We start from the raw sequence: 14,145 nt of genomic DNA on the forward strand, positions 1-14,145 counted from the left end.
AGGAGGAGAGGTGAGACCTGCCTCATTCATCATTTAGGATGCCCATTTTCCTGTCAAAATTCACCTTGATTTGGGGGAGTTGTAGTTGTAGTTCACCTCCAACCAGAGAGCACTGTGAATCCATTTGTTCCCAATAATGAAAGAAGATCTGCGGGGACATCATTATGCTTCTGATGAAGATGTTGAGAAAACTGTGAGACGCTGGTGGCGGAAACAGAGTGTCGACTTCTTCCGTGACGGCTTCAGAAAACTTGTTCGTCGTTGGCAGAAATGTATCCAATTGACTGGTTTCCTTTTGAATGGAACTATTTGGCGGAAAGGAGGAGAGGAGTGGAGATGGGCTTTCCCTTCAAGTGCCCACTGACATCTCCATCTCAGCCAGTGAGTTCTCCTCCGAAGCCTCCAAGATGTTCTTGACAGTTTCCAAGCTAATCAACACCTCTGACGGAGATGGATGGGTGAGAACAGATGGCTTTGGAGGCGATTTCTCCCCACCAACAAGCACCCTTTTCCCGGCTCTGTCTCTATCACTTCTTGAAACTATTTGCTCAAAAGGCATTCCAACCATCACCTCTCTGCACCAGCCCTGGAATGCAAGAAAACAACGAGGAAAAGGAGCCATGAGAAGGCAGAATCCCGTTCTAGACTTTCCCGTTGAATCCCAGCTTATTGATTGATCTATTTATTGGATGCTTTTTGGAAGCCACCCACTAGCCAGAGCTCTGCTAAAAAAGCGCAGAAGGCTTTAAAATACAACAATGATCCCCTAATACAATGACTAAAGGAGACAGATCTAGAACGGAGATACAGTTTGGCGGCGAAGGATAAAAATATTTCGGTGTAGAAAACAAAGGAAAACATGCACCAAATCTTGGAAGCAATAAGGCAGGTCTGAAAATGTCCAGGAGAGCGAAAAGCGAGCCAGAGATGGTTGCCCGATGAGAAGGGCAAGTTTTAGTCCAAAATATTAATAGACTAGCTTAGGTACCCATCATTGCCTGGGTTATTTGAACAAGTCATTTTTTTTTCTTTTACAAAATGCATAAGGTTGTGGGTGAACTACAACTCACACCATGCCAGGTTAACCCCCTGAAACTCCATCAGTAGTTAAAGGTTGTTATGTTGGGCAAGTTTGCTGTAGATCAGGGGTCCTCAAACATTTTAAGTGGAGGTCCGATTCACAGTCCCTCAGACTGTTGGGAAGCCGGACTATGAAATTGTCCAAAATTAGGATTGTTGTTTTTGTGTGCCTTCAAGTCATTTCAGACTTAGGTCAACCCTAAAGTTTAGGACAGAGGCCAGGTCAATGACCTTGGAGAGCCATAGTTTGGGGACCCCTGATCTAGACAATCTCATAAAACCATAGGTAAGCAAAGAGACCTCCAAAGACCATCTAGATGGTCTCATAAGACCATAGGTAAGCAAAGAGACCTCCAAAGACCACGTAGATGATCTCATAAGACCATCGATAAGGAAAGGCACCCTCAAAGGCCATCTAGATGATCTCATCAGGCCATCAGAAGACCATAGATAAGGAAAGGGGCCCTCAAAGACTATCTAGATGGTTTCATAAGACCATAGGTAAGGAAAGGGGCCCCCAAAGGACAACTAAACAATCTCATAAAACCATAGGTATGGTAAGAGATCCTCAAAATCCATCTAGATGGTCTCATAGGACCATAGGTATGGAAAGTGACCTCCAAAAGCCATCTAGATGGTCTCATAAGGCCGTAGCTAAGCAAAGAGACCTCCAAAGACCATGTAGATGATCTCATAAGACCATAGATAAGGAAAGGCACCCTCAAAGGCCATCTAGATGATCTCATCAGGCCATCAGAAGACTCCCAGAAATGAAAGTCTGCCCACCCACTCACAACTCCTCCAGTATATTCAGTTGGTCATGGTGGTTGTGTGTGCCAAGTTTGATCCAGGTCCATCATAAGTGGGGTTCACAATTTCTCTGGATATGGGTGAACTACAACTCCCAGAAATGAAAGTCAGCCCACCCACTCCCAATTCTTCCAGTATATTCAGTTGGTCATGGTGGTTCTGTGTGCAAAGTTTGATCCAGGTCCATCATAAGTGGGGTTCACAATTTCTCTGGATATGGGTGAACTACAACTCCCAGAAATGAAGGTCAGCCCACCTACTCCCAATTCCTCCAGTATATTCAGTTGTTCATGGTGGTTCTGTGTGCCAAGTTTGATCCAGGCGCATCGTAAGTGGGGTTCACAATTTCTCTGGTTGTGGGTGAACTACAACTCCCAGAAATGAAGGTCAGCCCACCCACTCCCAACTCCTCCAGTATATTCAGTTGGTCATGGTGGTTCTGTGTGCCAAGTTTGATCCAGGTCCATCATAAGTGGGGTGCAGATCACAATTTCTCTGGTTGTAGGTGAACTACAACTCCCAGAAATCAAGATCTATCCCTCCCAGACCCCTCTAGTAGTCAAATTTGGGCGTGAATGCATTGTTGTTTGAGTTCACGGTGCTCTCTGGATGAGTTCACGGTGCTCTCTGGAAATCAAGGCAAATTCCTCCCAAAGCCTTCCATTATTTTTTGCTGGTCATGAGGGTTCTGGTGGGGTTCAGAATACTCTTTGATTGCAGGTGAACTTTAAATCCCAGTAAAAACAACTCCCAAATGTCAAGGGCAATTCAATAGGTCAGGAAACTCGTGCCCAAAGGCAAAACCGTTCCCCGCGCTCTCTGTTTCTTTGCCGTCGATTTGATTTGCATTATCGCAGTTTGGATAATCAAGGGGCCTTAGGCTGGAGCTTGTTGTTTTATTTATCGTATTTACCATGTTTACCTTATTTATTTATAGCTTTCCTGCACACCGCTTGCAGGGCCCGTATTCCCAAAGTGATCTATAACAAAAAGAGATGGCATCATTAAAGCCCCATCTTGAAAAACCAAAACAGCCTCAAAGAACATAGGAGAGAAAAACATAGTTTGAGAGGGACGAAGCCATAAGAAGATGGCTCAGAGCATTGCTGGTCCATATACCGTATATACTCAAGTATAAGCCGACCCGAATATAAGTCGAGGCACCTAATTTTACCATAAAAAACCGGGAAAACATTGACTCCAGTATAAGCCGAGGGTGGTAAATTTCAAAAATAAAAATAGATACCAATAAAATAACATTAATTGAGGCATCAATAGGTTAAATGTTTTTGAATATTACATTAAGCTCAAATTTAAGATGAGACTGTCCAACTCTGGTCAAATCATTATTCTCATCTTCTTCAATGTCAATGCCCTTATGTATCCTTTTAATAATAATAGAGTAAAATAATACATGTAATAATAATAATAATAATAATAATAAATACAGGAAAATAATACAAGTAATAATAAATAGAGTAAAATAATAAATGCAATAATAATAAGATCAGAGTGAAATAATACATGTATTAATAATAATAAAAATAGAGTATTTTTATTTATTTATTTATTTACAGCATTTATATTCCACCCTTCTCACCCCAAAGGGGACTCAGGGCGGATCACATTACACATATAGGCAAACATTCAATGCCTTTTTAACATAGAACAAAGACAAACAAACATAGGCTCCAAGCGGGCCTCGAACTCATGATCTCCTGGTCAGAGTGATTCATTGCAGCTGCTCTCCAGCCTGCGCCACAGCCCGAGACCAGAGTAAAATAAATGTAATAGTAGCAACAATAATAGAGAAAAATAATACATGTAATAATACCAATAATTATAGTGAAAATTAATAAATGTACCATATATACTGGAGTATAACCTGACCCAAATATAAGCCAACCAGGACCCTCACCCGGTTATAAGCCGAGGGGGGCTTTTTCAGTCTTAAAAAAAGGGCTGAAAAACTCGGCTTATACTCGAGTATATACAGAAAATGTGCTCTATGTATCCTAGAGTGAAATAATAATAATAATAATAATAATAATAATAATAATAATAATAATAATAAATAATGCAATAAAATAATAAATGTAATAACAATAATAGTACCAGAGTGAAATAATAAATGTATTAATAATACAGTAGAGTCTCACTTATCCAACATAAACGGGCCGGCAGAACGTTGGATAAGTAAAAATGTTAGATAACAAGGAGGGATTAGGGAAAAGCCTATTAAACATCAAACTATGTTGTAATTTTACAAATTAAGCACCAAAACATCACGTTTTACAACAAATAGAAAAAACAGTTCGATACAGCAGAGTCTTGCTTATCCAACATTTGCTCATCCAACGTTCTGTATTATCCAAAGCAGTCTGCCTTTTAGTAGTCAATGTTTTTGTAGTCAATGTTTTCAATACATTGCAATGTTTTGATGCTAAATTCATAAATACAATAATTACTACATAGCATTACTGCGCATTGAACTACTTTTTTGGTCAAATTTGTTGTGAAACATGATGTTTTGGTGCTTAATTTGTAAAATCATAATGTAATTTGACATTTAATAGGCTTTTCCTTAATCCCTCCTTATTATCCAACATATTCACTTATCCAATGTACATGGTAACATTATGTAGTAATTACTGTATTTACAAATTTAACACCAAAAGATCACAATGTATTGAAAACTTTGACTACAAAAACATTGACTGCTAAAAGGCAGACTGTGTTGGATAATACAGAACATTGGATAAGCGAAGGTTGCATAAGCGAGACTCTACTGTAATAATAAAAATAGGGCAAAATAAATGTAAAAGTAACAACAATAATAGACTAAAATAAAAAAATGTAATAATAACAATCAATAGAGTAAAATAATAAATGTAATAATACCAATAGTAATAGAGAAAAATAATAAATGTATCATATATACTCCAATATAAGCCAACCTGAATCTAAGCCCACCAGGACCCTCACCTGTGTATAAGCCGAGTCATAAAAAGGGCTGAAAAACTCAGCTTATACTTGAGTCTATACGGTAGTCTGCTCAAGCTTTAATAATGTAGCCTTGGAACTGTAATTGTAACTCGGTGCCTGTTTTCCCCCTGAACTCTCCTATTGTTGGTGTTAAGGAGACTCGGTTGGGGTAGCTGATGAGAGTTTGCGTCCAAGGAGCCTCGGGGCGTGCCGAAAAAACGCAGATGCCGAATGATGGATGGCTGAGCCGGCGGCGGAGGGCTGGGTGGCCGGGAGACGGATGAGCCTGTCCTCACCCTTATCCCTCTCCGTCCATCATTCCTTCCTCTCCGCCTCCCACCCAATCTCTCTTTTGCAGCAGAGAGGGGCCGAACCTGGCCGGGCCCAGGTAGAGATTGATGGCCGGGGAGGAGGGAGCGGCGGCACTTGGGCACGGAAGGATAGGGACCAGAGGAGAAGGCCGTTTGGGAGAGATAACCGTAGTCGTGTAGTGGATTGCGTCCTAGAGCTGGAAGAGACTCCAAGGACCATGCCATGCAGGATGACACAATCAAAGCCCTCCCGACAGATCGCTATCCAAGACTCTGTTTAAAGCCCTCCAGAGAAGGAGACATTCTATCTGGAAAGTTGGTGGATTCATAGAATCCTAGAGACTCCAGCCCCCTTCTGCCAGGCACGAATAATGATTTTTTTTAGTTCTAAAATCGAAAACCGATTTCCCAAGAAATTGCTCAAGTACGGTATATGATAAACATTAGCAAAAGAGTTTGCATGGCACCTTAAAAGACGAGCACACCAATGTGAACCAGCAACCGTTTTTTCAGAAGTATGATGTTAACCTCAGTTCACAAATAGGTTTCCTATTGTTTCGTTTTTTTCTTTTTTATGGTGACAAATCATGGATCATCTGTACACATTTAAAATGAATGAATTAATGAATGAATTATCTATATATATAAAAGAGTGATGGCATCACGGCGACCTACAAAACAACAAAACTACAGCCCCCCCACCTCGAAATTTGACAACACAACCCATCATCCATGCCTCTAGGTTGATACAACAAAAAGAAAAGAAAAATAAAGTCCTAATTAGAGAGAGAGGAATAATTGCTTTTATCCAATGGCTGCCAGTTAGAAGGCTAAGCTCCTCCAACTTGGTCTCCTAGCAACCCAATAAATAATAATAAAAAACACTAAAATTAATACAATAAAATACTATAATAACAGAAAATAACTAAAAATAATACAAGAAAATAATAAAATATAATAAATAAAAATATATCTTACAATAAAATTAATAAAAAATTGCAAATAACGTCAAATAAAAATTACACAACAATTTTTAACCAATACCACCACCACTTTGCCACAGCAACGTGTGGCCGGGCACAGCTAGTATAATAATAATAGTATCTGTGCCCGGCCACGCGTTGCTGTGGCAAATTGTGGAGGTATTGGAAATAAAGTATTCAGGAATTGGCGATAGTTAGTACAGTAGAGTCTCACTTATCCAACATAAACCGGCCGGCAGAACGTTGGATAAGCGAATATGTTGAATAATAAGGAGAGATTAAGGAGATACCTATTAAACATCAAATTAGGTTATGATTTTACAAATTAAGCACCAAAACATCATGTTATACAAGAAATTTGACAGAAAAAGTAGTTCAATACGCAGTAATGCTATGTAGTATTTACTGTATTTACGAATGTAGCATCAAAATATTATGATGTATTGAAAACATTGACTACAAAAATGCGTTGGATAATCCAGAACGTTGGATAAGCAAATGTTGGATAAGTGAGACTCTACTGTAATGGCCTTTCAGTTTCAAAGCCTGGCTGCTTCCTCCCTGGGGGAATCTTTTGTTGAGAAGGTGTTATGACTTGGATTTTTGGTTTTGTTGTCGGAACCTAGCTGCAAGGACCGTGGGTTGTGTTGCCAAGTTTCGTGGTCCTGGGTGGTTTAGTTTCGTTGTTTAGCTTTAGGTAAAAATGCCATAAGCTTTTTATATATATAGATAATAATATGGAGCCTTGGCATTCTGGGTTATATATTTATTTATTTGCTACATTTATATGCCACCCTTCTCACCCCAAAGGGGACTCAGAGCGGCTTACAAATTAAATTTCCATACAATATTATATTATTAGCATAGTGCAATACTGGCAATAAATTACTATATTGTACTATATCAATTTATTGTAATATTATTAGTAATATTACATGTAAAATATAAAATATAATATATAGGTGTGTGGAAGGGCCTTGAGTCTACACTGTCATATAATCCAGTTCAAAACAGATAATCTGTATTTTATAGGCAGTGTGGAAGAGGCCTGAGTGAAGAGGCCCTGGGAGCCATTAAATGGCTGAGTGGGTTGCTAGGAGACGAAGTGGGCGGAGCCTACCCTTCTAATTGGCAGCAAAAGGAAAAAACAGTTCTTCCTCTTCCTCTAATTTGGACTTTATTTTCCTAAGTTTTTTTTATTGAAAGACATATTTTGGATGACTATGTCTTTTGTGGCCAAATTTGGTATGTTTGGGTTCAGTGGTTTTGTTGTTTACTCCATAGTAAAATGCACATTACATTTACAGATAGATTCTTCTTCTTCTTCTTCTTATTATTATTATTATTATTTTCGTCGTCATCATCTAACCGTTTTGTCTCTTTCTCTTTTTCTCTCCGCAGCTGGCACCACGTACATTTTCGGGAAAGGCGGGGCGCTGATCACGTACACGTGGCCCCCCAATGACCGACCGAGCACGCGGGCCGACCGCCTGGCCGTGGGCTTCAGCACGCATCAGAAGAACGCCATTCTGGTGCGGGTGGACAGCGCTTCCGGACTCGGCGACTACTTGCAGCTGCACATAGTAAGGACAAAGGGGAAAGCGAGAGAAGTGGGAGTGGGAGCTGGTGGTGCTTCTCAACCCGGAGCAGGTCTTTTGTAGAGCAAATGGATCTTAACTCCCCATTCAAGATCAAGCCTGACTAAAAAAAATATTTTCCATCTCGGTATTACATGGTTATATTGCATCTTATATGGATGTTCATTAGACATGTCCAAAAATCGTTTTGAATCGTATATCGGAATTATTTTGGATTGTTCTCGCTTTTTGATACGCATTCCGAGACATTGTCTCACAGCGCAACCAGCAATGTAATTCGAACCATTGTTGGCCCATTCTCTAATTGTCTCTTAATGTTTCGTTAATTCCCCCCCCCATTTTTTAAAAAATATATATTTTAAAAAATATTTTTTAAAAATAATTTGTTTCCTCAACCTACCTTGAATGGGAGCTTAGCGCCCGCCTAACATGGCTACCGCTCCCCAGCCAATCAGAAGCTTCCATGATTGACGCAAAGGTGGGGGCTAACGTCCTCTGCGTCCACATGGAAGATTGCCATACAAGCCCAGTGTGTAGCGATTGCGCATGCGCATGCGCCATTTTAGAAACATTTAGAATCATTACGAATTTTCGGAAATATCCGAAATTTTTGGGTGAAAAAATCGGAAATACTTTCTATATCGAAGCGCCAGCACCCCCTACTTTAGAAACGAGAATTGAAACATTTTTTTCATCGATCGGACATGCCTAATGTTCACTCCAAGGTCTGGAAAGTTGCGCAAATTCATCTTCCGTCTTGACACTTGGAAGGGAGTCTTAATCTGCGTCTCGTGGCACGTTTTATTTAGCCAAGGCTTTTACCGACTCCGGTTCACTCAATCCATCCAATGAAGTGAATTGCAAGTCCTTGAAAGCTTGGGTCACATAAAAGCCCAAGCACACAAACCCACTTTATATCCATACCTGTTGGGGAACATTTACATTTGCCGTCGGTCCTCGACTTGTGCGGATTTAACTTTCATGAGTCTTATTTGTGAGTTTAGCATCAATAATTAAATGGGGATGTTTTGGGAGATTTGTGGCCGCTGAGGAAAATTGCAGCCGACGCGCGTAGACTAGAAAATGTAAAGAATAGGGGGGGAAATATAGTTCAGTATGCCATAAATGCATAAAATATATGTACAGTGCTTTAATATGCGGGTTAAATACGACAACAGTATTAAGAGTTAAGGTTACGGGGACGGGGGGAGAGATTTTAGGAGCGCACTCTCACCTTTCTTCAAATCCCAGGAAGATGTATGTTGTGCTGTCAAAAGTTTTCATGGCCGGAATCACTGAGATGCTGTGAGTTTTCATGTTCCAGAAACATGGCCTAATGGTTTTGTTGTTAACCCGGTCCTAATTATACACATTACATTTTTATATATATACATAATCATAGAGTTGGAAGGACTACAACTCCCACATTCCTACTGACTTTGTGTTGTCGAAGGCTTTCATGGCCAGAATCACTGGGTTGCTGTGCATTTTCCGGGCTGTATGACCATGTTCCAGAAGCCGGTGAAAGGTCAATGGGGAGTTTTCCCGTGATATCAGATTAGGTCTCAGGACAGAGGGAGTGAAAACTAGATTAATTAGGCCTTTGGAGAGACTCTGTGAGAAGTATTGTTGAAGGCTTTCATGGCTGGAATCATTTTCTGGGCTGTCTGACCATGTTCCAGAAGCATTCTCTTCTGACGTTTCACCCACATCTATGGCAGGCATCCTCAGAGGTTGTGAGGTCTGCTGAAAACAAGGCAATTGAGGTTTATATATGATGCCCAGGGTGGGAGAAAGAACTCTTCTCTGCTTGAGGCAAGTGTGAATGTTGCATTTGGCCAGCTTGATTAGCATTGAATAGCCTTGCAGCTTCAAAGCCTGGCTGTTTCCTGTCTAGAGGAATCCTTTGTTGGGATTTGTTAGCTGGCCCTGATTGTTTCATACCTGGAATTCCCCTGTTTTCTGAGTGTTCTTCTGCTGATTGTTTCTTGTCACCATGTCAGACTACACAGAGAAGACATTGAAATCCACTATGCCATAGGTATGGGAGAAACATCAGGAAAGAATGCTTCTGGAGCATCGCCATACAGCCTGGAAAATTCACACCAACCCAACATGTACGCTACTTGTGTTGCTGCAAGGAACTCCGCACATGCTCAGATATGCTGCTTTCCTCTGTCGCTGTTTTGTTGTGCTCCCTGGCAATGCAAAGAAGCGAGAGGTAGGGCTGATTATGTACTTTTAGCAAAGAGTCTTGGTGATGAATTAACACTTAACACTCTGTACACGCTCAGAGGCTACCTGAGGTCCATGGCTTGGCTGAAAAGAAGAAGGAAATGAGGGAGGGTAGAAAGAAAGAAAGAGAAAGAGAAAGAGAGAGAGAGAGAGAGAGAAAGAAAGGAAGAAAGAGAAAGAGAGAGAGAGAGAGAGAAAGAAAGAAAGAAAGAAAAAGAGAGAGAGAAAGAAAGAGAAAGAGAGAGAGAAAGAAAAAGAGAGAAAGAGAAAGAAAGAAAAAGAGAGAGAGAAAGAAAGAGAAAGAAAGAGAGAGAGAAAGAAAAAGAGAGAGAGAGAGAGAAAGAAAGAAAGAAAGAAAGAAAGAAAGAAAGAAAGAAAGAAAGAGAAAGAAAGAGAGAGAGAGAAAGGAAGGAAGGAAGGAAGGAAGGAAGGAAGGAAGGGAAAGAGAGAGAGAGAGAGAAAGAAAGAAAGAGAAAGAGAGAGAAAGAAAGAAAGAAAGAAAGAAAGAAAGAAAGAAAGAAAGAGAAAGAGAGAAAGAAAGAAAGAGAAAGAAAGAGAAAGAAAGAAAGAAAGAAAGAAAGAGAAAGAAAGAGAAAGAGAGAGAGAGAAAGAGAGAAAGAAAGAAAGGAAGGAAGAGAGAGAAAGAAAGAGAAAGAGAGAGAGAAAGAAAGAAAGAGAGAAAGAGAGAGAGAGAAAGAGAAAGAAAGAAAGAAAGAAAGAAAGAGAGAGAGAGAGAGAGAGAGAGAGAGAGAGAGAAAGAAAGAGAGAGAAAGAAAGAGAGAGGAAGGAAGGAAGGAAGGAAGGAAGGAAGGAAGGAAGGAAGGAAGGAAGGAAGGAAGGAAGGAAGGAAGGAAGGAAGGGAAAGACAGAGAGAGAAAGAGAGAAAGAAAGAAAGAGAGAGAGAGAAAGAGAGAAAGAAAGAAAGAAAGAAAGAAAAAGAGAGAGAGAAAGAAAGGAAGGAAGGAAGGAAGAGAGAGAGAGAGAGAGGGAGGGAAGGAGGGAAGAAACAAAGAGGGAGAGAGGAGAAGAAGAAAGGGATGATGCAAAGCAAAGCAAGAAAAAAGCCCTACCTAATGGAGTTTCCAATGTGGGCAGATGGAGGTTTCATGTCAGGGAAGCAGTGAACCTGTTCAAGGTTTTAACCCAGCTTGAAACAAAGGCCAGACCTTGTCCTCCAAACAGGTTTATCGTGCTGGGTCTCCTCTTTAAAATTTGGACTGGAACTCATCAAAGGTTCAGGCAGGGTTGGACTCCAGTTCCCATTCTCCCCAGGCTGCCTGGGCCGTGTTGGCGGGGGGGCAGACCAAGCCGGGCCCCCGTTTCTGCTCCCTGATTAATTCCAAGCAGGCTGCGGGCGGGCGGTCCATCTCTGTGCCATGCCTATTAATATTGATGCCTTAATGGCTGTGCGTGATCTTGGGCAAAGCGGGAGGGGAGGGAGAAGGAGAGGAGAAAATCTCGTTACTTAATGAAATACTCATTGCCTGGAGGGGGGAAAGGGACACAGAAGGCGAATGCCGCTCTCCCGGGCACAAAGGCGGGTGTCGCTCTGGGCCTTGGCACCCCAGATGGACGGGCGCGGAGTCATCCCTCGCTCAGCCGACACGGCCTCCTTCCTCCTTTCCTGTCTCTCGTTCTGTTGTTGGATGCAAACCAAGGCTCTGCTGCATAGGAAAGATATACAGCAGCATCACACCATCCATTGATGCAGACCAGGGGTCCCCAAACATTTTAAACAGGGGGGCAGTTCTGACCGTTGGAGGGCCGGACTATAGGTTAAAAAAAATACTACGAACAAATTCCTATGCACACTGCACTATATCTTATTTTGAAGTAAAGAAACAAAATGGAAACAAATATAGCCTCGATGTTAATAATAATAATAATAATAATAATCTATATATATAAAAGAGTGATGGCATCAGGGCAGCGAACAAAACAACAAAACTACAGGCCCCCCAACCTTGAAATTTGACAACACAACCCATCATTCACGGCTCTAGGATGATACAACAAAAAGGAAAAGAAAAATAAAGTCCTAATTACAGGGAGAGGAATAATAGTTTTTATCCAATTGCTGCCAGTTTGAAGGCTAAGCTCCGCCCACTTGGTCTCCTAGCAACCTACTCAGCCCAGGGGACAGGCACAGTTAGGCCTCACTTAGGCCTCTTCCACAGATTATCAGATTTCAACTGGATTATATGGCAATGGAGACTCAAGGCCCTTCCACACAGCTATATAACCCATTTAGAATCTTATATTATCTGCTTTGAACTGCATTATCTTGACTCCACACTGCCATTTAATCCACTTCAGTGTGCATACAAAACATAATGACAACCATACAACAGACATTCAATACCACCACTACCTCAACAATTTCTCACCAACACCACCAGACAAGGCCACAGCAACGCGTGGCCGGGCACAGCTATTGTTAATAATAATAATAATAATCATCATCATCATCATCATCCGAAAATACATCACACAGTCCTAGACACTTGGGAAGTGTTCGACTTGTGATTTTGTGATATGAAATCCAGCATATCTATCTTGTTTGCTGTGTCATAATAAAATAATAATAATAATAATAACAATAATAATAATCCAGTCTCTGACCAACACTGTCCGAATTTTTAGCACTGATATCAACATGGAGTTTGGTTTGGACAAATGTTCAACAGTGGCATTGAAGAAGGGAAAAATCATTGAAAATGATGGCATATATATGCCTAATGGCCAAACAATAAAGTGTCACCAGCCAGAGGCCTATAAATATCTGGGCATATTAGTCAACATTGCTAATAGTCAACACGGATTTACCAAAAACAAGTCATGCCAGACTAATCTGATCTCTTTTTTCGATAGAGTTACGAGTTGGGTCGATACAGGGAATGCTGTGGATGTAGCGTACCTGGATTTCAGTAAGGCCTTCGACAAAGTCCCCCACGACCTTCTGGCAAACAAACTAGTAAAATGTGGGCTAGACAAAACTACGGTTAGGTGGATCTGTAATTGGCTAAGCGAACGAACCCAAAGGGTGCTCACCAATGCGTCGTCTTCATCATGGAAAGAAGTGACAAGTGGAGTGCCGCAGGGCTCCGTCCTGGGCCCGGTTCTGTTCAACATCTTTATTAACGACTTAGACGAAGGGTTAGAAGGCACGATCATCAAGTTTGCAGATGACACCAAACTGGGAGGGATAGCTAACACTCCAGAAGACAGGAGCAGAATTCAAAACGATCTTGACAGACTAGAGAGATGGGCCAAAACTAACAAAATGAAGTTCAACAGGGACAAATGCAAGATACTTCACTTCGGCAGAAAAAATGGAAATCAAAGATACAGAATGGGGGACGCCTGGCTTGACAGCAGTGTGTGCGAAAAAGATCTTGGAGTCCTCGTGGGGAACAAGTTAAACATGAGCCTACAATGTGATGCGGCAGCTAAAAAAGCCAATGGGATTTTGGCCTGCATCAATAGGGGAATAACGTCTAGATCCAGGGAAGTTATGCTCCCCCTCTATTCTGCCTTGGTCAGACCACACCTGGAATACTGTGTCCAGTTTTGGGCACCGCAGATGAAGGGAGATGCTGACAAGCTGGAAAGCGTCCAGAGGAGGGCAACTAAAATGATTAAGGGTCTGGAGAACAAGCCCTATGAGGAGAGGCTTAAAGAGCTGGGCATGTTTAGCCTGCAGAAGAGAAGGCTGAGAGGAGACATGATAGCCATGTACAAATATGTGAGGGGAAGTCATAGGGAGGCGGGAGCAAGCTTGTTTTCTGCTGCCCTGCAGACTAGGACACAATGGAACAATGGCTTCAAACTACAGGAAAGGAGATTCCACCTGAACATCAGGAAGAACTTCCTCACTGTGAGAAGGGCTGTTCGGCAGTGGAACTCTCTCCCCCGGGCCGTGGTGGAGGCTCCTTCTTTGGAGGCTTTTAAGCAGAGGCTGGATGGCCATCTGTCGGGGGTGCTTTGAATGCGATTTCCTGCTTCTTAGCGGGGGGTTGGACTAGATGGCCCTTGAGGTCTCTTCCAACTCTACTATTCTATGATTCTATGATTCTATGATTCTATTACAGCTGGACAACATCAAGCATGAACATGTGAAGACTGTGGTCAGCAAAGAATACA

At 41.5% G+C, this 14,145-nt stretch overlaps 1 protein-coding gene across 29 annotated transcripts in view; it reads left to right on the forward strand.

Moving 5' to 3' along the window:
* Positions 1-14,145, forward strand: part of nrxn2 (neurexin 2) — a 540,133-nt gene that overhangs the window by 370,351 nt on the left and 155,637 nt on the right. For all 29 annotated transcript variants that reach the window (XM_062965405.1, XM_062965382.1, XM_062965398.1 and 26 more), the window contains one exon: positions 7,571-7,752. In XM_062965405.1, the coding sequence (XP_062821475.1) occupies positions 7,571-7,752 (182 nt within the window). The remainder of the gene's footprint in view (positions 1-7,570; positions 7,753-14,145) is intronic.

Source organism: Anolis carolinensis, unplaced genomic scaffold (assembly GCF_035594765.1).
Source record: "Anolis carolinensis isolate JA03-04 unplaced genomic scaffold, rAnoCar3.1.pri scaffold_14, whole genome shotgun sequence".
Lineage (NCBI taxonomy): Eukaryota > Metazoa > Chordata > Lepidosauria > Squamata > Dactyloidae > Anolis > Anolis carolinensis.